The sequence below is a fragment of the Lycium ferocissimum genome, chromosome 7 (assembly GCF_029784015.1).
Source record: "Lycium ferocissimum isolate CSIRO_LF1 chromosome 7, AGI_CSIRO_Lferr_CH_V1, whole genome shotgun sequence".
Lineage (NCBI taxonomy): Eukaryota > Viridiplantae > Streptophyta > Magnoliopsida > Solanales > Solanaceae > Lycium > Lycium ferocissimum.
The window spans coordinates 26,856,540-26,884,280 of record NC_081348.1 but is presented as its reverse complement, the minus strand read 5'-3'; the positions used below and the strand labels follow the sequence as shown (position 1 = coordinate 26,884,280).

Here is a 27,741-nt window from a genome sequence, read left to right as displayed (position 1 = left end):
CCACACGTGGGTTTTTTCTAGTAAGGTTTTAATGAGAGATATTATCTATCGAAATAGACATCATGGGAGTGTTATAAATATTATTATAATATTGTGATGTCTATCTTTAGGAGAAATTTTAGGATTTGCTTAGGTTTGTGGCACCAAGTCAATTCTCTCCTATAAATGAGGGTTCTCTTCATCGTTTTCATCCCTTATAAGAGAAATAAGAACTCTCCCCTCTTCTCTCTTTCTCTACAATTATTCTTGTTCTTTGCTTTATTATTTTATAACAGTGATATTATTTTTCTATTTTTTTAGTTACCTTGTCATCAAAAGGATAATTAATTAACTCAGTCATAAAAGTAATAACCTGAAGATTTTGAAAGTGAATGCCAACTCCAACATAGTGTGAGCCTATCTATTTTCTTGATTGACAGATCAATCGAGCTAGGGAGTACACATTGGCCTAATCACTAACTTCATAATTTTTTTTCAATTACATTGACTTTTTAACTATCATTGATTAGCTTTTTGTTTAAATTGTACGTTTTCTCTCGCACACAATCAAGAAAAAAACAAAATTAAGAAAAAAACAAAATTAAGTGTTCTTTATTTGACCATAACTAATATTTTAGTATTCGCAAATACTAGTTTATTTATCAATATTTACAAATACTAATCTTTTGTATATTTAGAAAACTTGTTTTAAAATTTCAAATAAGGTGCAAAAAAATTCCGCAAAAAAAAATGAAAAATTCTCATGACCAAACGGGTCATTACATTTTCAATTTCAATATAAAAAAGGAAACAAATAAGGAAAAATCTGTCTTACAGTCACCGCAATATTTTCGGCTTTGGTGTCGTCTGTCTTGTTCATGATCACCTCTGCAACTCCTACTTCAACCACCTGAAACAAACAAACATCACCTATTCACAACAACAACAACAAAAATGCAAAAATCAAACTTCAATTCACCTTTCCCCCCAAACATTTCAAGACAACAGCTTTTTGATTCCCTCACATCTCACATATCTCTCTACAATTCATCACAAAAAACCCCATTTCCTAACTCTAACCCTAACGCTAACCCTAGATTATCAATTCTCAAATGGTTCACTTCTCTTACAATTCCTCAACGTCAAGCTCATCTCACAATCGTTCACTCCAATTTCCTTCAAATTGTTTTGCAAATGGTTACTAAAATCCAATCCAACGGTCATGGTTTCTTTTTTATATTACCTGATATGCCCTTACATGGTTCTGATCTTCCTAGCATTTGTTTTAGGAAATCTCATGGGTTATTAGCTCGAGTTGCTGAGTCTAACGAGTCCGAACGGAGAGTTCGTGACTCGGTTCGGGTTTTCAGCTCGAAAGAAGGGGAAGGGGAAAATGGGGTTTGTGGTTTATTGGAATTTGTTGATTCTTTAACTGTATGTGAGGGTTTTGTAGGAAATGTGGATGGTTTTGTGAGTGTAATGGATGGTGTATCGAACGGGAGGTTTTTAAGGGGTGAAGAGAGTGGGTTGAGCTCAGAATGGGTGGAATTAGGGTGGTTGAAAGAGAAGGGGTATTATAGTATTGAGGGTTTTATTGCGAATAGGTTGGAGGTGGCGTTAAGATTGGCGTGGTTGAATCATAATAATGGTGGGAAAAAGAGAGGTGTGAAATTGAAAGATAAGGTGAATGCTGTAGGTGTTGGAGCTAACGCGTTTTGGAGGAAGAAAGGGTGTGTTGATTGGTGGGGAAAGTTGGATGAGGCAACAAGGGGAAAGATTATTCGTCTTGGCTTAGGGAAGGCGGCGAAATCACTGGTACTTCCTTTATGTTGAGCTTTTATCTTGCTTAGCAAATTGGTCTCTGTCTGTTCTTTTGATGCTAAAATGTTGTATTTAATGCGCGGCGAGTTCATTCGATGAGATTACAATATGTTTCTATTTGTGTATGTGATGGCATTTCCATTTTTTTTTTTTAAATAAGGGTTGGCATTTCCATTCATGGATGTAAAAAAGCTGAACTTTGCCTCTAATAGGAAAGAGATAATGACATAGACATGGTGGAATAGTAAATAGCTTGTTAAATAGAAAGTATGTGTTTCAGAGTCCTCAGGAATCTATCTGAAAAGTAAGTGGCTAGGATTTGCAAGTAGGCTAATCTCTGTGTTAAAAAAAAAAAAAGTTGAGATGTAAAAAAGGAAATTTAAAAGAATGCTGAGGATGGTTCTTTGATTTGGAAAAGCAAAAGAGAGTATAAACTGCAGGCATCTGTGACTGAGGAATTAACTAAACTATCAAATCATGCAACTTCTTAACTAAGATGCTTCTCCATATTTTCGTAGAATAGACTAATATGTATAAACTGTCTTTTCTTGTTCTCATGCTTTACAATTAGATGAGTCTATTCAAACCAAAACGGATTTCGATCTTTTATGTACCCTATGCATGTGCATTCCTTTTAAATAATCTCTCTCTCTCTGTCTCTTCTTTCAAAAAATAAAATACTCCAGTGGCCATAGCATGTCAGTGAATGTGTGTTTGGTTAGTGGCGCTTATTTGAAGGTCTTTCGGATAAACTTCCTCTTCACTGATAAACTATAATTTCCCCCAAGTAAAGCCTTACAACTTACAGATCACTAGAAATATCAAATATGCCATCCTTTCCTGTTGTTACCTCAAAACAGCATGTTTGCTTCATTTCTCTCTCTCTCTCAAAAAAGAAAAAGAAAAAAAAAAAAGAAGAAGAAGAAAGAAAAAAAGCAAAAGCCTAGCATGTTTGCTTCTGGTCATGTATGTTATAGGTGCAAGTAATTTAAGATAACATAACAGTGATAGTTGTTCGATTTTGGTTTGATATACTTCCCATAATCATATTTTTTCACAAATAATTACATTAATGATATCTCCTAGTATGTTTCTCATAGCATTCCTGTCCTGCCTGACAATGTCAATCAAATGATTGTGATGTTAGCAGTTCAGCTGTTTAAGCTTCTGATTGTTGGAAGAGTCGTCTATTCTTCCTGCGTAGTTTACAGGTGCACGTCAGAATTTGACACAGGCTTATGCTGCCCAATCTCCAATTATGTCTTTCAGATTACCGATACTTTGAAGGGGGCAAGAGGTGTTTCAGCAGATAAAGCTTGGCTCTGCAGTTCAACGCTAGAACAATCTCTGAGGGGTAACACTACTTTGTCTAATCGAAGGAACTTTGTGAATCTCAGAGGGTCAGATTCAAGAGTTGCACAGAGCACGTCTCATGCATCAGTGTTTGGAGTTTCATACTCATTAAACCAGTTACTTGATAGTTTGTGTATGCTTCAGGATATCTCCACTGTGCTGTTGTCATGTCCACGTACTGTTTGCGAGTCTCCTGACTGTGAAAATCTATTTTTTAGCTCATTAGAATCTGTTAATACTCTTTCTGATTGTATATTAAGAAAATTACGGGGGTTACTGATGATTATTTCTCTTGACTGTACAAAGTATGAGCTACTAGAAGACGAAAACTTGAATTCCTTACCAAAGCAAAACAAGGAGATACTTGGTGCTTCTAATCGTAAGAAAAAAGGGAAAAACCGTAAAGGGAAGAAATCAAATCCTTCGCCGAAACCTACTACAGATGGTTTAAGGGTTGTTAAAAGCACTGAGGTACAACTCTGATCTTGAAGACTTCTCATAGAAATACCTTTTAGTAAGAAAGATATCTATACCATGTGGTTATTTACCTTCTTTTACAAAATATATGCAGGATAAGGGAGACACATTCATGTGTGGTGATGATGTACATAGTAGTTCGTCTACTGGTTTGGTCGATAAACTTCGTGGTGATAATGTACATAGTGGTTTGCCTAGTGGATCGGTCAATAGAGTACAACAGAAGGATCTTGATAAAGAGAGTCTTCCATCTTTGATTGATATGGTTGTAATTATCTTTCTACTATGGATCAGATATCCAAGTTATGTTTTAAATAGTTTGTAACTGACTGTCTGTCTGCAGGGACATGGTGAAGGACCAGATAGTCAAACTGTTAGAAGTGCTACAAGGAAGAAAAGGAAAGAAAGAAACAAGATTAAAAATCCTAGCTTGATAACTTCTGGGGAAGATGGTAAATGTCAGAAAAGAAATTCTCAGAAGTCCTTTATTTCTGTCAACTCCCGAGATGGGGATCCAAGATCTGATTGTGTCACTGTAGATTCAGTTGTTCAAAGCGGATCAAAAGATTCTTCTATTGACAATGAGAAACGTAAACTGGAAGCGAGCATTCGGAGTCGAAGCGGTGGGGTTTGTGGCTCTGCTGGTTCTCCTGAAGGTTGCAGGAATCCTTGTTTGACAGACCATTTGCTCTCAGAGGGGGTGATTGGAAATGGAACAGTAGCTGTTGCAGTGGAAACTACCAATAGGGATGGCGGTTCTGGTGTATCTTCTGTAATGCCTGTGATTGACTCTGCACCCACTCATTCAAACTGCAAGGAGTTTAAAAAATTGAACAACAGATCAGGTTTTCTTGAGAAACAAACTAAAGTTAGTGATCCCAACACAAAATTTACCTCCTTAAAGGAGCAAGGAGGTGTTGATGTTTATGGTACAGGGACAATGAATTCTCAATCTTATGTTTCGTATGAGTGGCCCAGTGTAGCTCCTGTTCATCTTCCATGCGGTGATTCACATCTCCCACCGGCTACTGATAGATTGCACCTTGATGTCAGTCACAACTGGAAAAGTCATTTTCGTCATTCTTTTCTACGCAATGTACGTCATGTAAGAAATGCTTCAATTGAAACAGGGTGCTCTGGAATCATATCTGGACCTTTGCCAATGAGTTTAGATTGGCCCCCAATGGTGCGCAGTATCAATAGGCTAGCTGCTCCATCAGTTACATGCAATTATGATGCTGGGTTTATCTCTAGGAGAACTTCTTTCCAGCAGGATATAGCAGCCCAAAGCATGCACTGTAATGCGGTGAGTACCGAGGATGAAAGGGTATATTCTGGTGACGTAATGGACTTCTCCGATCTTTCAAATTCACATGACGTGGGTGAAGACCATGATTATCACTGGATGTCTGAAGAAGAGTTAGAGGTACATGCTGTTTCCGGGGTGGACTATAATCAGTACTTTGGAGGTGGTGTTATGTATTGGAATCCTTCTGAACTCAGTACTAATTTTTCACGGCCTCCCTCTCTTAGCTCGGATGATAGCTCATGGGCATGGAGGGAAGCGGACATGAATAGGGCGGTTGATGATATGGTTGCCTTCTCTTCTTCCTACAGTACAAATGGTTTGACTTCTCCATCTGGTGCTTCCTTTTGCTCGCCATTTGATCCTTTAGGTTCAGGACATCAGGCTCTTGGTTATGTTATACCAGGAAGCGAGATTAGCAGCAAGGTTCTGCAGTCCTCATCGGCAGCAGATCTAGTGACGGTAGAGAATGCTTCAGGATCTTTGTCTAATTTGTCTGGTGATGTTGAAGCAAAGTCTGTGGATTCACTTCCATACCCCATTCTACGACCCATTGTCATTCCCAGTATGTCAAGGGAGAGATCGAGATCAGATTTTAAGCGCAGTCATGATCATAAAAGTCCTTGTGTTCCTCCCAGCAGGCGGGAGCAACCTAGGATCAAGAGGCCTCCATCACCTGTGGTCCTCTGCGTTCCACGTGCCCCTCGTCCACCTCCTCCTTCTCCAGTTGGTGATTCTAGAAGGCACAGAGGTTTTCCAACAGTTCGGTCTGGTAGCTCCAGCCCCAGGCAGTGGGGTGTCAAAGGTTGGTTCCATGATGGAATTAATTTTGAAGAAGCTTGTATACGCATGGATGGTAGTGAAGTAGTTTGGCCTGCTTGGAGGAGTAAAAGTCTCTCAGCCCATCAGTTAACACAGCCTCTACCTGGAGCTTTGCTGCAGGATCGCCTCATCGCTATTTCACAGTTAACTCGCGATCAAGAACATGTAAATTTCAAATCTGAGAATCCCGTTTGCAACTCCTCTATTTACAAGTTTCTGTCTGCTTGGGTGAAAAACTATACTTTAGTTCTTTCTTTTTCTTTTCCAGCCAGATGTTGCGTTCCCACTTCAACCTCCCGAAACGCTGAACTCTACTGCAAAGAAGGCATGTCTTTCAGTGATCCATAGTCGCCTTCATGACGAAATTGAGAGCTTCTGCAAACAGGTGGAGTCCCAAGAGAGTAGTAGCTTCTGCAGTATTATTTCAGTAATTTAACTAGATTTTCAGGGTAAAAAATTTAGACAATTGGATATTACCTGATGCTTATTGTTGGTTATCTATAATGATATTCAAGGTCGCCTCTGAGAATCTGATCAGGAAGCCTTACATTAATTGGGCTGTAAAGCGCGTTGCACGTTCTCTACAAGTATTATGGCCTAGATCTCGTACAAACATTTTTGGTTCAAACGCTACTGGGTTGTCACTCCCATCAAGTGATGTGGATCTTGTGGTTTGTCTTCCTCCTGTGAGGAATCTGGTACGCATGTCTTGGCTAACATGTGCTTACGTTATATCTTTTAGGTACGGGAAAAAAAGAGTTTTGGAGAAAGGAGATCACATTATATTCTTTTCTTTTTTTCCCCATAGGAACCAATTAAAGAAGCTGGGATCTTAGAGGGGCGAAATGGGATCAAAGAAACATGCCTTCAGGTATCCAGGATTACATGGAATATTCTTCTCTAATAATTGAAGGATGAAATGCTATGTTTACTTTGAAAGTGATGATTTTTTTGTAACTTAAAGCTTTTCATACACACCATTCTTCGCTGATTTTTTAATCATTAACCAATATTTTCTTCATGACTCCTCAACCCCCACCCCCACAAAAAAAAAAAAAAAAAAAAAGAGCACCTCCTTGACTTAAAGCTTTTCATACAACACCAATCTTCTTGCTGATTTTTAAATTCTATTTCCTATATATGCGAAAGAATACACCTTTCTGGGCTCCGTGGGATCTATACTGATAAGAGTAGGAAGCTTGGCTTGTCTCGTCTCTCACCAATAGTTTCTGGTAATATGATTTGATTGTGAATTAACCATCCCTCCTCAACCCTCACCTTGATGAATTTTGCGTAGAAGTCAATATGATCTGCTTGTAGAGTGCTTGCCCCAAGTTTTGGAACCACCCCCCCCCCCCCGGGTCTTGTAGATTCATTCTAAACCTGAGGTTCAAAAGTACGTACTTATATGTGCAAGAGTTTGGTAGAAGATCACTACCTAGTGTGGCTTTCAAAAGGAAGAGAAGGAAAAGTAGAGCGTGGAAAGTAGTCCCTCTACCCTCTACCTCATATATTGATTATCTGGAGAAAGAAATAAGAGCGTCGTTGAAGGAGCGCAAACTATTTTGTACAAAGTCGGGTGTTATTGTTTTTTGTAAATTTTTGTTGATCCTGAGATTCCATGTTATAGATGGTTGGTGCCATTTGAAGGGAATCAAAGTCACAACTTTTTCACTTGTAAATTGGGAGCGCTTTCTAACAAATAAAATAAAATGAGTCAATCAATTATACCTCAATTTCAAATCAATCTGCTATATAAATCCTATTTATCGATTTTGCTTTATGTTGATCCATCTCATTCTTATACTAACTAATTTTCCTTTCATGGCCAGAAAAAGTTACTCACTCCATCCCATTTTATGCGTGTCCGACTGCGTAAAGAGTCATGTCAAAAGTCTTCTTTATTTTTTCTCATGTTTAAAAAAAAAAAAAAAAAGACTCTGACATGTAATCAAATATATGCATAATACCAAAATTATCCTCTTAAATTAGTGGCGGTAAGAACTTTTATATCATGTGGGTCCCAACAAGACATTAAGTTGAAATAGGGATGTTAAGATTAAATAGTTTCAGAAAAGAGAGATGTGTCATTCTTTTTGGGACAAACTAAAAGAAAAGTGTTTTGCATAAAATGGGACAGCCAGAGTATTGTTTTTTCAAAAAAAAAAAAAAAACACAGAACCAGACAAGAAACATTGTATTTGTTTTACCCTTGGTTGTCCAATTTGGTTCAAATATCGTTTATTCTAAATGGAGCTCCTTGTTGCTGACATAGAGCACTTTGCAGCATGCAGCTAGATATCTGGCTAACCAGGAGTGGGTAAAAAATGATTCTCTGAAGATCGTGGAAAATACTGCTGTAATGTCTCTGAAATCCAAAATCTTTTTCCTTCTGGGTTCTCATCAGCTTAGTGTTCTTCTTTATGTTAACCATATTACCTTTTGCCTTCTCTATTTTATCACAAAAAAAATACCTTTTGTCGTTCTTTGATCTCCTTAGTCATTGTTCCATGCTATGCTACTTCCATTTTTTTACAGATACCAATTATAATGCTCGTGGTGGAAGTTCCACATGATCTCATTTCATCATCTCTGTCAAATTTACAAACACCAAAAGCTGAACCAACTCAGTTGACTGTTGAAGAAAGCAATACTTTTCAGGCTGATTCGACTTGTTCGGATTCCTCATCTTCACCACAGTGGTCTAAGGTGAATGAATGTGCGAAGGATGTAAAAGCAGTTCGACTTGATATTAGTTTCAAATCGCCTTCACATACAGGATTACAGACCACAGAGCTGGTAAGACTTGGAGAGATTGCATCTGAATACTTGTGGGATCAAATTCAGAACTATATTCTCCCAATCTTTATCACTTTGAAATTTTGTTATGTCGAGCCTGTCAATCGGTTATGCGTGTAGATTTATCTTATCACGTGTTTCCTTTGTCGATGATAGGTAAAAGAGCTCACAGAACAGTTCCCTGCTGCCACACCTCTTGCTTTGGTACTAAAACAGTTCCTAGCTGATCGCAGTCTTGACCAGTCATATTCAGGCGGTTTAAGTTCATATTGTCTAGTAAGCTTTCCTATCATCAAAATATTTCCTAGAGTATTTAGTTTAACTTTGAAAGGAAGTATTTTGCTTAACACGAAGGAAGCAATGATCCTTACAGTTACATAAAAGTGTTTCCGATGTCTATGTACTTGTTTCTCACTTGATATTCAAGCTTTGTTCTTTTGGTCATGCTTAAATACATCACTCTTCCATACTGCTCTATGCCATCCTTGCAAAAACTGTAGGGTTGTTTTGGGCATACACCAAATAATGCCAAATATGTTGAGCATAATGTTCCAAATATCAGTAAATTTACAATAATGGAATCGATGGATGTTGTCCTCTTCACATAGTACACAGCTGTTGCATAGCTGCATACCTCTTCTTTGAAGGTTGCTTTGTGTGAGACGTGCCTCTTTGGACACCAACCGAGAGAAACTTTTGACCTTAAGTGGAGCCACGCCTTTCCATATGAATTTCCATGGCCAGGGAGTGTTCTGAGATGAAACTTGAGTAGAAATTGAGTAGCATGACTTTAAAGAGAAGGTGCCCTTTGATTTACCTCACAATCAGATGAAGAAGAGGCTGGGGGAGTGCTGCTGAGTAAGTTCAAAAGGCTTAGTTATCTATCCAATTCCCAATCATTTGAGTTCCTCTTGAAAGTGATAAGCCAACCATGCTCTTCTCAGAAATCTGAGATAAGAGCGTCTTTGGAAGAGATGATGCTGAAGAGATCGGGACACATGTCTGTAATAGGAGTGTATCCAATGTTATGATTCATGAATGGTCAATATACAGCGCACCTATTTTTTTTAACTGCCCTCTACTCATTCCTTGCACTGACCTCTTTGCTAAGCTGCTTCAATCCCTTCTTGACACTCCATTATGTGCGGATTAGTGAGGGCAGTTGAGGCCAAAGAAGGAGATTTTCCGGTTACTCCTTTGCTTAGAAAGCAGAGAAAAGGAGGAGAAATGGATGATTAAAGAGTTCTCTTTCTCTTGCTTGGGTGCTGTAGAAATTAGGGAATGAAAAGAAGAGAATCATTTTCATCTTGACCCAAAATTTTAATCAATGACAAAAAAGTCCTACAATTTTACTCTCCATTCTTGTTTCAACTCAAAACCAAGCAAAGGATGGAGGTTGGGCAGCTACTTTTATGCTTTGCGTGGAAGCTAGAGAAGGGAAGAGAAAGAAAGGGACAGCTTAAAGAGTTTTTTCCTCTCTTGCTTTGGTACTGTAACAATTAAGGATGAAAATAAGAGAGTACTATTTTCCTCTTTGCCAAAATTTTAGTCAATGACAACAAAAAGTTAAACAATTTTCCTTTCCATTCTTGTTTTAAACCCAAACCATGCATAGGAAAAAGGACAAATCTCCTTGACTTTCTCTTTATTTTTACTACATTTTCCCTCCTTTCTCTTCCTTTCCTATTCCACCCAGCATAGGGTATATTTATGCTCACATTGGTTCATTCTATTTCTACTGGTGAAGATTAAATGTCCCTGTCTTGATTTACATGTAATTAGAAATTCGGGGTGGAAGTTTTGATTTATCCATTTAGAGATAGAGTGGACTTTTGCTAACTAGCATTTTGATGAAGTTCTAGAACCTAGACTATATTGCATGAAATACGGACTGGAGTTCCTTAGAGTTCCCTATCTTGATTCATCATCTTTCAGTTGTTGAATGAGGTCACATTGCGTATCAGTTCCTCCTTTTAATTCTGTAGCAGTCTTTAGCAGAAGACCAGAACAAGTAGGCATCAAGTAAAAGCTGGGTTCCTTCAGTCAGGCTGGAGAAAACATGTTATGGCTTAGACTACCATTTGAGTCTCCAAACACCTTATAACTAAGGGGCAAACAGTGGTGTATGAGTCTTAACACAAGTTCGAACAGAAATGTTGTGGTTTGTTGGGAAGTGGAAATATCTGCATTGTGGCCATTATATATTAAATCTTGTTATCTGTGAAACTTTTCACTCATTCGTTTCAAGCAAAAGTGAAATAGTGAAACTTATTCAGTTGTCTTCCAATTCTTGGCATTCTTACCTTAGGGTTTTGCTTCCTTGGTTTCATTCTCTCTTTATGTTAATGTGTTTGAACGTCTTTTAAATGTCTTCACCATTTAATAGGTACTATTGATCACACGGTTTTTGCAGCATGAACATCATCACAGTCGATCAATTGACCAAGTATGATCGAATTCTTCCCTTTCTTATTTTATTTTTTTCCTATAATTTTTTATGGCGATTGACCCCTGTTTTTGCTGTTAATGGTGTCATCAGTAAGCATGAAATGTTCAATGTAGATTGTGATGATGTCTCCATTATTTTTGTTATTGGGTTGCACATATTGTGATGAAAACATTCATAGGACCTTTCACACTATAGAAGAACCTGCAATATAACATAAGATGATTTCCTGGGTAAACACCGTGAAATTTTCGTCGGTTATCCCTTTTTGAGCAAACTGAAAATCTTATGAGAAAACGTTAGACCCCTGGGTAAACACCGTGAAATTTTCGTCGGTTATCCCTTTTTGAGCAAACTGAAAATCTTATGAGAAAACGTTAGACCATGGTTTAAAATTTGTATGTTATTGCAAACATTAGACAACAGCTGTTTTGTCTGTAAGGGTGACCAATATATGAGCAAACATTAGACTCGAGTCTGACGTTGTCCGGAAGGTTTTTCACAAGGGCTATATTCGCACGGCTTTCAAAATAGAGACAAAATCTAAATGGTGGATTAAAAATAGGGACATTTGTATATCATCCGTAAACACCAACAGTGAAGAATGAAGCGAAAAGAGTCATTTCTCAACAGCAGGACAACCCAGCCAGCTGAGTTTCTCATATGGGGGTTATAAGTGTGAGAGATTAATTATTGGACATAGTGAGCGGGTGAATTCCATTTTTTTCTCATGTAGCAAGGTAAAAAGGAGGGCTTAGGTGAGGAGGTTGACCTTTTTTTTTTTTTTTTTTTTTTTTTTTGAGGTTAACCTTTTTAACTTCAATAAAATACTCAATGGCATTACCGAAACTGGAGGGCTCGAAATCACACTTAAAGATGTTATCTACCAGTCAGCATGAGATAATGATTGGTCTTGGTGCAACATGGTTTCTCTTTTGGGATCTGGGGAAGATATGTTCAAATAGCAGAAACTTAAGATGCATGTCTGATGCACTGCGAGAGCCTTGTGGAATGGACTACCTTTCTGAGTTATTACATGGAGGTTTATATCATCTTTGAGCTGCTTGTCTCATTTTAAATTTCTTTCCTGACGTTGCATATTAGTTCTTTTGCCTCGTTTTAGAAATTAGATGTTAGAGAAATATGAATATATGAGAGCCTATCTGTTGGCTTACCTACATAACTATAAAATAATTCATGACATCGTACCTGAATGAACAAGCCCAATCTTTCTCTCAAAAGATGTAGAACTTGACTGCTAGTATACTCAACGTAAGATTGAAAATCCAACCTCCTGCTCAATGCTTGTACAGCATTGGTCCGTGCAGGTTAATAGGATAGCCTTGCACAGAGGCTCATGCCTTTCCAATTTCATAGCAATATGATAGGGGTGCTCCTACAATTTTATACTTGATGAGCTTGTTAAATGCTGCAGTGCCTCTATCAAAGAAGTTAATTTTGTTTCATTTCATTAGAACTAAGCTTCATTTATTTTTTTCTTTTGATGCATCAGAGTTACCGAGAGTAACTTTCATTGATCTTATTTTGTAGAACTTGGGGAGCCTCCTGATGGATTTTTTCTACTTCTTTGGGTGAGTTTGAGCAGTTTGAAGACATATTCCCTTCATTAACTTTCATCTAATGTTTTCCTTCTGACAAGCGGCCACACATTTTTAGTTTAAATTAAAGTCCAAACGACTACGATACCCATGCTTCCCTCAAAAGAAAAAGATGCAAAAAGGGTACTGCAGATGTAAAGCCTTCTTTTTGTCCCCAGGAATGTGTTTGATCCTCGTCAAATACGTGTCTCAATACAGGGAAGCGGCCTGTACATAAATAGAGAACGAGGGTGCAGGTGTGGCATATTGTTGAACCTCCTGATTTTGTTTCTTGCAAATATTTTGCTCTGTTTTGGGATGATTTTCCTTCCTTTTATTCCCTGGTCTTATTTCGTAGCATTGATCCAATTTGCATTGATGATCCTCTGTACCCGACCAATAATGTGGGGCGGAACTGCTTTCGCATACACCAATGCATCAAGGTTAGTTGGAAAGCTTTGCATCAAATTTTCAAGAACATATTTTTGTTGTGAAATATGGATAATAAGCACGAAATATAAATCCATCATCACAATGTTAGTAGAACTAGAAAAACTTGCGGGTCGGTTAAAAATGGAAAACTTGTTATACATAAGGTTTCTTAGCTTTTAAAAATCATAGGATAAAATATCCTATGTGTTGAACGTATTTGAATCTCCTAAGAGGCAGCAAAGGATTCCTTCCAGGCTGGCTAGCAGGGGGGAGTCGGGGACGTGTTGGTCAACGAATTAATCAGACATATCCCTCAATCACCCGTAGATTAAAGTAGGAGCTTTTGATGCAAGAACGAAGCATTGGGCTCCACTCTTGGTGGCGCCATTCTATTAGTTTGTTTTATTCCGCCATTCTACCAAGTTGTTTAAGTTTCAATATTGACACAATACATCCTTTACTTTGAGGGTAATTTGCATACGTAAAAGCTTGAATCAGAAAGTTCTTGGGACGTCTCTCAAATGTCATGGGATATGCTTCTATTGAAAAGGTAGCATACGTCAGTTAAAATTCAAAGCATTAATTCCTCTTATGCCCTCAAATATGTGACGTTCAGCTAAAAATACTTTGTTCTTTAAAATTGAGTGGCTGCTTTTCATTTAGTAATATATAGCCTGAAGTAACAAACTTTTTGGTATTCTCTCAAAAAAAAAAACATAAAAAAAAAAAAACTTTTGGTATTTCTAAAGTTTGGCTACATCTTGTTTGACATATGGATGAAGTTGGTTCCTGAGTTGCAATTTGTTATTTGGGACTGAAGTTGCTACTGAACCAATTAGACTTTTCATTAAAAATTATAATCATTGAATATTGGCTGCATATAACTATTTTAATAAAAGTTACTTTCTGTAGGCATTTGCAGATGCTTATTCTACTTTGGAAAATGAGATACCTTCTCTTCCTAACAACGATGAATCAAATACAGCATCACAAGTTAAGCTGCTCCCAAGAATTATCCCGAGCATTGTGGTTTCTGAGGTGTCTTAGTATCAGAAGTTTTGCATCTTGAAGGTATGTTAAGCTCTTATCTTCTGCTCAACAATAAATACATGTATAGTTTTCAATATGATATCTTCTTGTATCTTTTTCTATCCTCTTAGATTGAAATGATTTCTTGCATAGGGTTAAAGTTCTTAAACTGATAAAGACTAGGTTGTAAGAAAAGAAAAAATGCTTCTAAAAAGAATGTTCATTTATTAAGTTATTGTGTAACTATCTCCATGAAAGTATCAAAGAGGTGTGTTTCTTCCTGTATACGGGAGATTTTACCTTTTCTTAATATATTTTTGATTATTTTATCAGAAAAGCATCTCCATGAAAACCAGTGACAAGCAAAGCCATTATGCTAAACATTGAAGTTTGGGCCTTCATAAGTTAGGTAATAAATGTAAATATTACATGGTATTTTGTTTGATGTTGTACTCGTTCACTGTAAAGTGAATGGATTTAACCTTTTCTTTCCTTCTGTTTCCCATTAGCTTCTTGTTTTCTTTTATAACTATCAAAGACTCAGTCTCAGTTCTTTGTGTGCATCTGTTTGATATCAGCTTATTGTTATCACTATCAAAGACTCAAAGGTCAATCTCAACTTGCAACCGCCTCTACCAGAGTTGCCATAAATTCTACTGCCGTTCTTTCTACCGTGATTGGGTAAGATCTTCTTTTGCCCTACAGTTGCTTGCATATTTAGTTTTTGCATTTGCAGGTTTGGTTTTCAAATTTATGCTGCTGACTTCTAGCAAATTGTGATTAAATTGTTTGGTATTATAAATATAGATTAGGATTCTGCCTTTAAAAAATGGGACCAACTTCCACTGGACGTCAGAACCAAGGAACAGTTAAAGAGGTCCTCCATTCAATATAATCTTGCATGGTCTGAACTCGACCATGTCAGTGTAGCATGACCGCATTAACATGTTGGAGACAATTTGTTGTTACCTGGTTCGTCTTAAAGTAATTCCACAGTTAGAAAACTCTTCGCTCATTACAATTTTGATTTTCACCAACTAGAATCGTGGTATCGAATTGTGCACTACTAGATCTAACGAGACAAAATTTGCTACTTAAAAGAGATTTTTGAAAAGTCTAGTAAGTTTTGTTTCTATTTTGTTTTCTAACATTCTTTTTTGTTTCTTCTTTAGTCGATGAATCATGGCTCATAAGATTTGGAGTGAAATAGCACTCTACTTGCTCAGTCCTTGGGTTCTGAGATGTTTCTACTCTCATGCATTAATCGGATGCTTGCAAGAATTGAATGGACATTCTGACGCACTATGCCATTTCTCACTCAACCTCCATGTTAAGAAATGGACCTTAGGCCTAACTCAACTCTAAAAGGAGGTGAGGATTGTTCAAGATCATAGGCAAACAACCCCATCCCACACCGATGTGAGACTCTTAAGACCCCCCTATGGACATGTAGAGGAGCCAATATCAGGTAAACGAAGAGTTGGGATGGGTCTGGCTCTGATACCATGTGAAGAAATGGTGGTGTCCGCGCCCTCTTGATAACAGTGGTAGCTAGGCCTTCTTGCGCGCACCTCAACTGTTTCACCAAGTACCTGCTATCCTCCACCAGCTCAGGTACCGGATAATTCTACCCACCCAGGCTTAGGCAAATGATAACTTTGACCCTGTATAATCACCATTACAAGTCATGTCTGATAGCTGAGTTCATCTAATGCTTTGAGCAGGCTCGTAGTCAATAGGAAAAGTAAGCTTTTAGCTGCTCCTGATGGGTTAAGCATCTTCGTATTGAAGATACCTTAGGGGGGCTGATGCTGGTTGAAGTATGCTCACACAGAAAGTGTTCTAAAGTGGTTTCACTTTGTGGCCATGCAGTTGCAAGAAGGAATCCTTCATTTGTGCAAGAAGATCGAGGCCAAAATGTAATCGTCTACAAAAGTAAGAAAGATAAAAAACGAGAGGAATTTCTGTATGTTAACATTAATTTGATAGTTTACTCATACCTTTGTCCATTTATGGTGATAACAATTAAGCTGAGCTGGTGCTTTCTATGCTTAAAAAGATGAACTCTTGATATTCTCTTTGGACTGAAATGCGTCCAAAATCAATCTCAACTAGTTTGACCTATAGCCATAGTTGTATTTTTGTTGCGTCTCTTCATTGAAAATAATGTAACAATACCCTGGTATCTGTTATATAACAGCACTCATTCAAATAAATCGTATGAAACAATAACTAGATATTTTAATTCTTTCTAGGTAAGCAATGTTCTTCTTATACCTGTGCACGTTCGTGATGTCCGTTTGGTCTCTCACTCGCCTTGAGTTTATTTTCCTAGTTGATTTCTTATCACGTATTTATTCATTTTTAATGATTCAATCATACGGATCGAGAGCTGTAAATTTGTTTAGTCTTTCCAGGTATTTGATAGGCACGTTATGAGTAGACTTATTAATCTATAGGAATTTCACCCACTCCAAACTTTCTGAAATCTGTTATCTTTTTAATCATTTGATGTTGCCTTAATGATGCGTTTGAGATTTTGTCATATTCATTCGTTCACAAGTTTTTGTTTTTTTAAACGAAAAAAAAACAGCTACTCCAGATTGTACAGCTACTCCAGATTGTACTCTCATTTGTCCTACTTTCACTTTATTTACTCATCTTTCAACCTCAAATACTGGGAAGTCCTGGATGTCTTACTTCAGGGTACACCATCAAGTGCTGGTCCAATATTTCATATGGTATATCTTTTAATATAAACAATTATTAGCTCATAAACGACCAAATATAGCAGGTGACGTTAAGCTATTAACAAAACCATAGGAGAGATGTAGCAAGAGTGTTGAAGACATTTCTTTCATGCATACCACCTTTAGTTCAATATGAAACGTGTAGCCCACAACTCATCATTTGCCACCTTAGAAAAGGGGGTACCTTCTACCATCAACCACACCAACCTTTCAACAAACGAACATTCTTCTCAGAACATCAACAACAGGCCATAACTCTCCACAAAGAAAGATAAGCCTCCAACAATTATTTCAAGTTTTTTGCTTTATCCGCACTCTTTCTCCAACCATAAAGGTTCCAACAATGAAAGTGAAAGCTTTTGGTCCCTTAAAATGCAAGCTTTCCAATCCATGCAAGAAAATACTACGGTTGTTCAAGTTTAGACTCAGAAAGCCCCTCTTTATAAGAAGACTCAAGTTTCGACGTTCAGTACATGAGACTGATAGAAGCACCCCCAGAAACCGAGGTCCACAGATTCAGTCAGATTTCCGTTTGCTAAGAAGAAGAGGGAGAGAGGAGGACCAAGTCATGGAGCTCAAGAGTTTCTCAGAAGTAGAACATCACAGAGCACCATTTCCATCACCCCTCACCCCAGCTTACGTGAGATTGAGTGCAGCAATTAAAAAAGAAGTGTTAGTTCACGATGATGTGGAAGACTCATGCAGGAGCTTTGAGAATTATCTGATGGAGATGGTTGTGGAAGAGGGGAAAATGAGGGATTTGGCAGATGTGGAAGAATTGTTATACTGTTGGAAGAATCTCAAAAGCCCCGTCTTCATCGAACTTGTGTGCAGATTCTATGGAGAGCTATGAAGGGATTTATTTTCCAACAGCTACGAGGACGACAGTAACCCCCCAAAGAGACTCTTACAATGAAATTGTTTTATCTTATTGTTTGAGCACAGCTCATGTCTTTACACTTACAACCTATTTTGCTCGGACAAAGATACATGAATGCTTTTCTCTCGAACATTATATACAGGAGCAAGATATTTTTAAAATATATAACAGGGTAAACCATCCATGTCTTCTAAAGGTATAAGTACTATTCAAGTGGCTTAGAGCTATCACAGTCACTGTAATGATCCATTCAACCTTCACAGGAGCAAGATATTTTTAAAATATATAACAGGGTAAACCATCCATGTCTTCTAAAGGTATAAGTACTATTCAAGTGGCTTAGAGCTATCACAATCACTGTAATGATCCATTCAACCTTCTTTCCTACAACTAGGAAGTTGTTGGGGGTTCCTGAAAGGGTTGCAAAATTATCAACTAATCAGATTCATCTGTAAAATAATCAGCATCCTTGGGGGTTCCTGAAAGGGTTGCAAATTATCAACTAATCAGATTCATCTGTAAAATAATCAGCATCCTTGGAACATCCCTTCTTGAGCCTCTCCTGCAGATCCAACTGCTTGGGTAACACTAGCTCGATTCTTCGACCTGACTCTAAAAAGTATCTCTCAAGCACCATCTGCAATTATACAATAAAGCTTATTTCTTAATCCTGGTCTATTTTTAGTCTTACGTGAAAAACATGCAAGGGAGAAGTACAAAAAAGACGCTGAGTTGAACTGAATACATACAGCAGCAGCATAGGCGTCCTGTTTCCCTTCACGAGCAGATTTTCCGAGGCCCCTAAAAAATGTTGATGCTGTTCATTTGGAATAATTTTTATAAAATTATGATATCAAAAAATATGTATCTTTGTCTGATGTGCCCCATCATGAACCACACTAGCATCCTATTTGTGCAAACTTTCACTAACATACTTTAGTTACCAATTAAAACAAATACAAGGCACATGCTAGTTGCTAATGTTTCTGAATTTGCTTGTATTGGCGATACAAGCTCCGAGGTAAGTTAGATCTAATCATAAATTGATCCAAGTTCATTCTGCATTAATTGATCAACCCCGTGGGACTAGCATGCTATCATGGCCCTATATTGTCACCAAGAAAAAAGCTTTTACATTCTAAGAATTTGTATCTTATTATAAATGGTTAAATGACCATAAAAAAGGGGGTGTGAATCTAGTACCAACAGATATTTCCGTTAGATTAGCATAAAGGTTTAACCTTTAAGCGTTCTTTTTGTCCTTTTTCATTTTTTACAGCTAATTTCTGCACACCTCAACTATTCCATCGATTACTTGCATCCTCTCAGCAGTACATATGAGAAAGAATCTCATAGTTTTTTCTGTCTACTGGGATTAGGACCGTGGCATGATTTATTTATTTATTTTTATTTTTTTGGATAAGGACCGTGGCATGATCTTCATTCCAACTCCTAACTAGTTAATTTGTCTTGCTTCAAATGGGTGAAAAGGTGAAAAGATCTAAATACTAACAGACGTTTCTCCCACTTTAGGATAACTTCTAGTAACAGACTGTTTAAAAGATACCTTCTCTTCTCTTATACATTTGACAATCAATTTATTAGCAAGACAAGTAGACAAACTTCATTCATTCCCAAAATGAGATCATGATTCCTCCTTGTGATCCTAGATATTTACTTGCATAAGAACGAATTGAAATACAATGAAAGAGAATTACTTGCTTCCTCATAACACATGTAATAATATAGGGACAAGTTTAGAAAACCTGTTACCTATCAACCATGTAGCTCATGGCCTCAATTGTTGTCCCATACTCTTCCTGCAGATATACTCTCCAGCCCCTAAAAGGACAGCATTGATAAAGAAGATCACAGATCATGGCAAGGTCCCTCACCACTTTCAAAATGAATTTAAACATGTCACAAGAGAATAACTATAGATAAGTGCAGAGTTGAATTTAGAGTCAATAATTTGTAAAACCAACTTATCAAAAAGAAATTGGTAAATAAATCCAAAGCATACTAGCTCAAAGGTTTATGAAAATAGTAAGTCAACTAGTAGCCCTAGAGTGTAATTATCAGATCAGTTTTGGTTAGTAAAGCATAATAAAAAAACATGTCTCTGACAGTTCAACCATCAGACCCCCACAAGAATTTTCTTGAATATTCATTTTCAAGCAACTTGACGCATAATCTTCAGAACTTCCATAAGGTCACAGGTGATGACAATAATAGTATTTTTTTTTTAATTTTGTTTTTTTTTCGTGATGATTGGATAGGTAAAAACAGATTGAGAATGCTAAATAATTGGTACCTCTCAGCAGCTCGAACAGCAAGCCTACCAGCAACACTTCTAACTTTGTTAGATTGTGGAGTTTCCTTTCCATCACTTGACAAAGGCAGTCCAATTATAAACTCATCCACTTCCTATCTTCCCAACAAAACCACACTCATGAAAAACTCCAATTACTGCACTATCAATTTAATTCTTAACAAAAAAATAAAAATAAAAAATGAAAGAATAACTAAATCATATCCAAGATAAATCACATTGAAACCAGCTGATTAATTACCATAAAAATTAAATCATTCTACATTAAACATAATGAAGCTGTGTGGAAATATTAATCTTGACAACTAAACATTCCAATTTGTCTGGCATATTTGATTGGACAAGAATTTCAGAAAGGAAAACTTTTAATACATGAGCTAATACTCATATACTGATCCATAACAAATCATATTATCTCCTATCTATCTATGTATAATAGGAGAGGCAAAACAAGGATATGATGACAAGTGTCATCCCCATAAAAATAAGGAATTAAAAATACAAAATCTATCTACATAGAATAGGAGAGGCAAAAGAAGGAAAAGATGACAAGTGTCATCACCACAAAAATCAATATAAAATTAAAAAATTACAAAACTGCAACAGTTAAATAACAATTGAGCAAATTACTCAGCAAAACAGTTAAATAAGTATCCCATGCCCACGATTTCACCTCTTCCAACCACGTTCAGTGAAAAATTAAAGCTATCTGCACTGCTCAAAATAAAACTGCTAAAATTTAGGAAATTAATTTTTTAGAGAGATAGGACAGTTTTAATCGTGTTCTTTAGTTTCCACACGTTGAGAATTTGATAACTGACCCAATTGTCAGTTACCATTCTTTTCTTTGGTTTCTACGATTCTTATTCCTCTCTCCACTTATTCTTTCTCTCCTCTTTCTCAATTTCATTTCTGTATTAATTTTCTTTTCTTAGTCTCAATATTTCATCACCTTCTTCCGCTGGTATTCACCTTAGCCGTTTGTGTTGGTAAGTTCTTTTAGTAATTTTTTGCTATACTTCTTTTGTTTCTAATCACCAGTTTTTTGGGTTGCTTCTTTTTTTGCTCAAAGTTTTTGCATACATTACTTTTTTCTACTGGACAACATTAGTGAACAATGTGTGTTATTTATGATTGTGTCCAAAAAATTCATTTAAAATGTGTATAATTTGGTTGAATGCGGTTCAACTGCAGTTTGATATTGTCAGTCCAACTTTGCTTTCACTAAAAAAGTAGGATATAATGTATCACTTTTAGCATAAACCAAGCTGTGACTATCACCTTAACAAAATTGAAAACTACTTGCAATAGTAATGTTCATGAACAACAAATGCGTTGCATGCATCTGAAGGAAGGTGGCTGGTTCTATCCCTTAACAGTGGGCTTCAAGAATGAGGAAATGAAGAACACGCAACTCCAACAACATATAGAAATCATGGTATTCAGAAGAGAAGTATCACAACTTTAAGTATCTTTTCTTTTAAATAATTTTGGTTGAGGATTTCACTTTAATAATTGCGTAGAGCGACAATTTAGATGCTAGATGATGAAATCAGATTACAACCATCGATTTAGGAAGTTAAAATATATTTCAGTTGCATATACGATTACTTGTGATCTGACTTTACAACAACAATAACATACCCAGTGAAATCCCACAATGTGGGGTCTGGGGAGGGTAAAGTGTACGCAGACCTTACCCCTATCTCGGAAGATAGGGAGGCTGTTTCCGGAAGACCCTCGGCTCAAGAGAAAACATAAGAAAAGGTCAGATAAGCACAAGCAGTTCAAAGCAAAATGAAAATGAAACTAAAGAAAGCGAACAAGTCATGATAGAGCAGTCTGAGAAAAGGAAGCAGTAGCTACCACAGATAAATAAGATAATTGAAGTACAAGAAACAACACATAGTAGCAAGCATCAAATGACAATAGACTATATATCAAAACTGCGACTACCTACTAGCCTTCTACCCTAATCTGAGTCCTCCATAACCTCCCCAATCTGTGATCTGATTTTCTATTTGGATTTATTCTCTTCTCTCTCTCTCTCTCTCTCTCTCTTTTTTCTTTTTCTTTGGTGTATGTGTTTCTTCATTAGCTACAGAAATAATGCTATGATTCCAATTAAGACCTAAGGGTAAATTATAGTGGAAGATGCAATTGCAGCTGATGCCACAACTACCATATGTTATTATTTTCTATATGAATTCATCATAAAGATATCACCAACTCTGACTTGGGATTTTAGTTGCAGGTCTAAAAACTAATGTTAAAGTTATTCCTAATGGAGTTGAGGATGTAGTTGGTGATGCAACTCGGAATTAACTTTCACAACTGTTTTTAGTTCTTCCTCAGGTATTGAAAAAATAACTACAACGTGCATGTAACCACTAGAGAAACTTCAGTAAATCCTTAATGAAGGAAAATCCTGATCTTTTCTGACATTTAAACTTTAAATTAAGATGCCTGTGTTATATGAGCTTTGTCCCTTTTCACTTCAAAAGACTGCTGGTAAGACTCTTAAACAAATAGCTCAACTTTATAAACTTTTCTTAGCTATATACAACAAACTTGTGTTGTACAGAGTGAGAAAGTATTTTCTGTGTAAAATTCATTGACATTATGACATCCAATTAAGAAAAATAACCAGTGCGAATTTTCTCAGCTTTCTTCTCTGTCGTACATATCCTATTTTCTGATTTATTTTTTTTTTTAAATGAGTTTTGTTCTCTTATTCTGGAATTAGACTTGGGAAACTTCGTTCTAGAAACAAGTTTCTCCCTTTCAGCCACTGTCTATGAAAGGCAACAATATTACTGCAGTTCTCATGAAGTGCATAACCATGTTCTTTTTATCACTTTGGTTGATAATAGTTACATCCTTGCAGTAAGGATGTTCAATGGCAAGCATTCTAATTACAAAAATAAAAGAGAAGGGATCCATGCTTGTCCAACTCTTTGATATGAAAAGAAGGGATAATGAAGTGCATAACCAGATGCTGCTGTTTGTTGTGTAAGAAAATTCTTAAGTATAATTGTAAGGGAAAAGAGCTGTCCGTAATTGTTCCTACGTAACTTTTAAATTGGCTTCTTCAATAATTTATGTAAGCTTGCTCTTTAGTAAGTAAAGAGTTTGCTTGGTCATGTTGATAATTATTGTTGCACCATGCACATCTATCATCCACAGTGGCGGAGCCAGAAATTTGGTGAAGGATGTGCAAATTTTTTTCACTTGTATTAAGGGTGTGCAAAATTAAATACATATACTCATAATAGCTAACATTTAACCTCTGTACACCGCATAATTTTCCGTCAAAGTTGTGCACCTAACCACCCTTCGCCTAAGGTGGCTCCGCCCATGATCATCCATGGGAAAATTTACTTATGATAGATAGTTAACTTTCTGGAATAATAGTCAAGGCAGAGAAAGCAGACAAGTTCATGTGAGTTGGTGTGAAAAGAATAATCCAATTGCAACTACTTAGAATCCTGTTCAACATGAAGGATGAAGTTTGAAGTGAAAATGATTTGTTGGTGAATTTCTACACTTTAGTATTTGTTTTTCTTTAGTGGATAAAATCAAGCTTTTCGCAAATATTAATTTTGTAGTCTTAAAGATCATGAATAATTTTGCTGTAGCAAATATTGTTCAATAAGAAGTGCTTTAGGTTCTTTACTTTAGTTCACACATCTTATATTTTTTTTATATGAAACAATCCGCGCATCGCGCAGGTACATATACTAGTAAAAGCTAAAATGTAAAATGTTGGGATATCAGTCCAATTATAAACTCATCCACTTCCTAACTTCCTTTTGAGTATCGTCGGGCACAATAGTCGGGCACAACTTGAATTTTATTATTTCAAAGTAAGGACCAGCTTCGGTCTTACAATTTCTTACACTAATTTTTTTCTTGCACTCACTCTAGCAACTCTCTTTGTTTCTCTCTACTATTTCTTACTAGTTCTCACACTTCTCACTTATCACTTGTAACTTTCTTGCTTTCTCTTGCTTACAACTCAAATGACCACCTCTATTTATAGGTGGAGATGGAATGATCTAGTGAGAGAGATATTTACAACTTTTTCTAGAATATTCCTAAATATTTTTTTCTAGAATCACTCTAGAATTATCATTCTAGAGTGCTTCTCCCTATTCTCTACAACTCCTTAATTGTTCTAGATTCTTCAAAAAATATCTTAGATATTCATTAAGTTGGTGATGAATTCTTAACACTTCCCACCAAAACCACACTCATAAAAACTTCCAAATGCTGGGATATCAGTTTAATTCTTAACTAAAAGTAAAATGAAAGAAAAACAAAACCATATTCAGAAAATCACACATATTATCAATACCCAATTGATAAATTGCCATAAAAATTTAAACTTCTGCTTTCAACATTAAAAGGCTGTGTCTGAAAATATCAACATAGCCAGTAAAATAATCCAATTTGTTTAGCGGTATTTGATTGGGCACAAAGTTTATAGCCAAAAAAAACAGCTAAATATTTAAAACTAGCAAAATTACTCTTGTATTCGATAACAATAACAACAACCCAGTGTGATTGAGGTGTGAGGAGGGTAGAGTGTTTAACTAAAATGGAAATAAAGAGTTAAACAAAGGGGAGTACCTGTTTTAGGGCAATATCAATGATTCGAAGTTCAAGTTTCTGTCCTCTCAACTCCAATACCTAAAAAAGTCCAAAGTTGTTTCAGTTTGTACGTGTATCAAAGTTTGGGGGATGAAATTTGGGTGTTACCGTTAAGGGTCGAAAATTGAAGCCTTTACTAAGGGCAAGGCCAGTTCGAGCAAGGCCCAAATCCACACCAAGACTGAAACCTCCTCTCCACGTTGTATCCATCTTTCTTCGTACTGCATTTGGGGGGATTTCCTCCACTGCTCTTATTGACTCTACTTTTGAAGTTAATCCGTTACCCACACTTACCGGCGCCCACATCACCGCTGCTCTTAATAGATGTGCCATTTTAAGATAATTTCGGCTGCCAAAAATTAAGGGAAACAAATCTAACCATATTTTTCTTACGTATTGGAAAAGGGTAATACATGCCCCTCCGTTCAAATATACCCGTTATACTATTAGAATAAATATATGCCCTGTAAGTAGCCTGTTTGGCCAAGCTTATAAAAATAGCTTATTTTAAAAAATATTTTTTAAAAAAATATTTTTTAAAAATATTTTGTGTTTAGCCAACTAATTTAAAAAGTGCAGCAATTAGTGTTTGGATAAGCTTTTAAAAAGTGCTTCTAAGTGTATTTTTCTCAAAAGTACTTTTCAAAAAAATATTTTTGGATAAAAGCTATTTTTTTAGCTTCTGAAAAACTGCTTCTGTTACTCCTCAAAAGAACTTATTTTCTCTCAAAAGCTTGGTCAAACACCTCACTTTTTTTAAAATAAGCACTTATTAAAAAAAATAAGTACTTTTGGGGAAAAAATAAGCTTGGCCAAACAGGCTATAAAATTTCCTTCCTCTCTGTCAACATTGGCACTATATTATTCTTCAATGGTGACTAAAGCTGAGAGAGAACAATAATGAATTTAGTGGTGGAAGTGGGGAGGAGCAAAATGGGTTAAGGGTGATGAGGTGGTAATGTTATGTGACATCCACCTCATTAAATATCAGTACCACGTATGATAAAGATGTGCACCTTGGATAATTTTAATGAAGGAGGGGTATATTTGATCCAATAGTATTACGAAGGGTATATTTGACCCTTTTTCAATAGTAAGGTGGTTTATTTGGCCCTTTTCTGTTTTTCTAATTTTAAATACAATTGTATGTGGGGGAAAAAAAACATAATTGTATTGTTATTATAAATGTATTGTGATATTTATTTTGATTGTTAACCATTTTTTTTTTTTTGGGTTTTGCACTCGGTGTTCGGTATCCGCATTGAAGCTGTCAACTATATGCAGATTCGCGCCACGTAGGCTTCATTTGGAGGAAAGTGCTCTCTACCAAGAATTTTTCATACTCAAGGCTCGAACCCAAACCTCTGGTTAAGGGAAATCCGCTGCACCGCATCCTTTAGTGATCTTACTTTAATATATCATATCCTTATGTAACAATGGAAGTACTCTCTCCGTCCCGATTTATGTGTTTATAGTTTGACTATGTACGGAGTTTAAAAAAGAAAGACAGAATTTTGAAATTTGTGGTGTAAAACAAGTCATAGATATTTGTGTGGTACGTAAATCATTTCATTCAGGGTAAAAGGGAAAGTTTAAAATTAAATTATTTCTACATAATAAAATGTATCATTCTTTTTTTAGAAAGATTAAACATGAAAGTGTATCACATAAATTGATACAGAGGAAGAGTACTTACTATTTTATGTACTGATGAATTTGGTGGTCGCGTCATTAAGTTTTCTTTTTTCATTTTGAGCTTACTTATTATTTAATAATCATAATTTATCTTTTACTTTACCTTTTTTTTTAATTATAACTTTACACTATAGTTTAATTTTTTTAATATTATTATAAGTTTATTTTGTTGATATGTGACGTTATGTAACAAATACAATCTATTCAAATAATGTATTCAAGTGGACACTAACAAATGAACCAATTCAAAGAAAGACACAATTGAGCTCTTATGTTTAATCCAGGAGCAGACAATTGCCAAATGTAAACAATCAGATGAATTGTTCAACTCATCTGAATGAAATGCACGAATATACCTCATAATAATTAACAACACAATATAGGAGTAATACAATATGAAACTGTGTAACAACCTTCAGTTTTGGAGACTGGATGCTAAGAAATTAAAGTGAAAATAAAAATAAATAAATAAAATTAGTAAGGCTCATGTTTCTCTTTTCCTTCTTCTCATGTATAATTTCTTGACAGAGCATAAAATTAGGAGAGTTTTAATACTAGTTAAGTGATCTGTGAAAGACTTGAGTAAATTGATGTAATAATGCTTTTATAACTTTATTGGATAAAATATATTTTCACGTTATGCATATAAACGGAATCTATAATTGATTAAATATTTAAATCGCAAATAAAATATTTTCATTAGAATTATTTGTTTAATCAATGAAGATGAGAAATTGAGAATTTTCATTACCAAAAAATCGGTTTAAATATTTCGTTGTGTATAAAAAAATGTACAATTAGCTCAAAATGTTTTCTCTCATAAATTTTAAGTCAAAGATACTTTTAATTAAAAAAATATTAAAATAAAGTCTAGTTTTCATAATTACTCACTTGCAGAGGTCGTAAGTTACTTATATAAAGCAGTATCTAGATTTAAGATATAAGTGCATGTTTTCACTTTATTGTGGTTCAATTCAGGTCATATTAAAGGGAAAACACTATTTTACTAAAAATCTTTTCGTGATTCGGATTTGAAATCTTTGTTTAAAAATCATTGATGAAGGCTATTAATCTCATCATATTCTTTCCTTATACTTTTATAATATCAAATTAAATTACTTACGATGTTATTTAAATAATCATAATTCGGGAACTTGGAAAGTAAGGTAAACAACTTACTATAATAATTAAATCCTTTTTAGTTATATAGAAATTATTTACACTATATAAAGTAGACATAGTTCCCAAGTTTTCTATTGCAGTAGTTTTTCCTATAGCAGTATTCGACTTTTTTCTCCAGTTCCTTTCTTCTAACCAAAGAGTTAGAAGACAGGTCTCAAATGTCTTTTTTCTAATCCGCAAACACCAT

At 35.9% G+C, this 27,741-nt stretch overlaps 3 protein-coding genes across 17 annotated transcripts; 2 read left to right on the top strand and 1 right to left on the bottom strand.

Annotated features, from left to right (window-relative positions):
• Window positions 1-878: 878 nt before the first annotated feature.
• On the top strand, window positions 879-16,338 carry LOC132064088 (uncharacterized). Of its 10 annotated transcripts, none has more exons than XM_059456960.1 (20): window positions 879-1,794; window positions 3,460-3,624; window positions 3,725-3,898; window positions 3,974-5,923; window positions 6,027-6,143; window positions 6,274-6,456; window positions 6,567-6,629; window positions 8,046-8,117; window positions 8,297-8,557; window positions 8,714-8,833; window positions 10,944-11,003; window positions 12,555-12,595; window positions 12,781-12,858; window positions 12,960-13,044; window positions 13,946-14,104; window positions 14,396-14,471; window positions 14,641-14,743; window positions 14,870-15,057; window positions 15,235-15,676; window positions 15,787-16,338. In XM_059456960.1, the coding sequence occupies exons 1-15, from the start codon at window positions 934-936 to the stop codon at window positions 14,078-14,080; spliced, it is 4,365 nt and encodes a 1,454-aa protein (XP_059312943.1). In that variant the 5' UTR covers window positions 879-933; the 3' UTR covers window positions 14,081-14,104; window positions 14,396-14,471; window positions 14,641-14,743; window positions 14,870-15,057; window positions 15,235-15,676; window positions 15,787-16,338. The 10 variants fall into 10 exon arrangements, with proteins under 10 accessions (XP_059312943.1, XP_059312942.1, XP_059312937.1 ...); XM_059456959.1 differs by having other exon boundaries at window positions 3,070-3,624; window positions 3,725-3,895; XM_059456954.1 differs by having other exon boundaries at window positions 3,070-3,624; window positions 14,875-15,057.
• Window positions 16,339-16,692: 354 nt separating this feature from the next.
• Window positions 16,693-17,665, top strand: LOC132064087 (transcription repressor OFP17-like). Its single transcript, XM_059456951.1, has one exon. It carries the CDS (start codon window positions 17,156-17,158, stop codon window positions 17,663-17,665), a length of 510 nt encoding a protein of 169 aa, XP_059312934.1. The 5' UTR covers window positions 16,693-17,155.
• Window positions 17,666-17,715: 50 nt separating this feature from the next.
• On the bottom strand, window positions 17,716-25,028 carry LOC132064086 (uncharacterized). Of its 6 annotated transcripts, none has more exons than XR_009416498.1 (8): window positions 24,786-25,025; window positions 24,657-24,716; window positions 20,007-20,119; window positions 19,466-19,534; window positions 18,442-18,493; window positions 18,188-18,329; window positions 18,069-18,119; window positions 17,716-17,947 (listed from the first exon to the last, which is right to left on the bottom strand). XR_009416498.1 is itself a non-coding variant. In XM_059456948.1 (7 exons), the coding sequence occupies exons 1-7, from the start codon at window positions 25,008-25,010 to the stop codon at window positions 18,124-18,126; spliced, it is 657 nt and encodes a 218-aa protein (XP_059312931.1). In that variant the 5' UTR covers window positions 25,011-25,028; the 3' UTR covers window positions 17,952-18,123. The 6 variants fall into 6 exon arrangements, 3 of the variants coding, with proteins under 3 accessions (XP_059312931.1, XP_059312933.1, XP_059312932.1); XR_009416496.1 differs by having other exon boundaries at window positions 18,069-18,127; window positions 18,196-18,329; XR_009416497.1 differs by having other exon boundaries at window positions 18,069-18,329.
• Between the last annotated feature and the right edge of the window lie 2,713 nt (window positions 25,029-27,741).

Excerpts from the sequence above, each read along its gene's own strand:
- LOC132064088 (XM_059456957.1), top strand. The coding sequence starts at position 934 with ATGCAAAAATCAAACTTCAATTCACCTTTCCCCCCAAACATTTCAAGA. Across the intron at positions 8,118-8,296 it reads AGATCGTGGAAAATACTGCT|ATACCAATTATAATGCTCGT; the intron begins GTAATGTCTCTG and ends ATTTTTTTACAG. Across the intron at positions 13,045-13,945 it reads GCATACACCAATGCATCAAG|GCATTTGCAGATGCTTATTC; the intron begins GTTAGTTGGAAA and ends TACTTTCTGTAG.
- LOC132064087 (XM_059456951.1), top strand. The coding sequence starts at position 17,156 with ATGAAAGTGAAAGCTTTTGGTCCCTTAAAATGCAAGCTTTCCAATCCA.
- LOC132064086 (XM_059456948.1), bottom strand. The coding sequence starts at position 25,010 with ATGGCACATCTATTAAGAGCAGCGGTGATGTGGGCGCCGGTAAGTGTG. Across the intron at positions 24,717-24,785 it reads TCAATTTTCGACCCTTAACG|GTATTGGAGTTGAGAGGACA; the intron begins GTAACACCCAAA and ends GGACTTTTTTAG. Across the intron at positions 18,494-19,465 it reads ATGAGCTACATGGTTGATAG|GGGCCTCGGAAAATCTGCTC; the intron begins GTAACAGGTTTT and ends AACATTTTTTAG.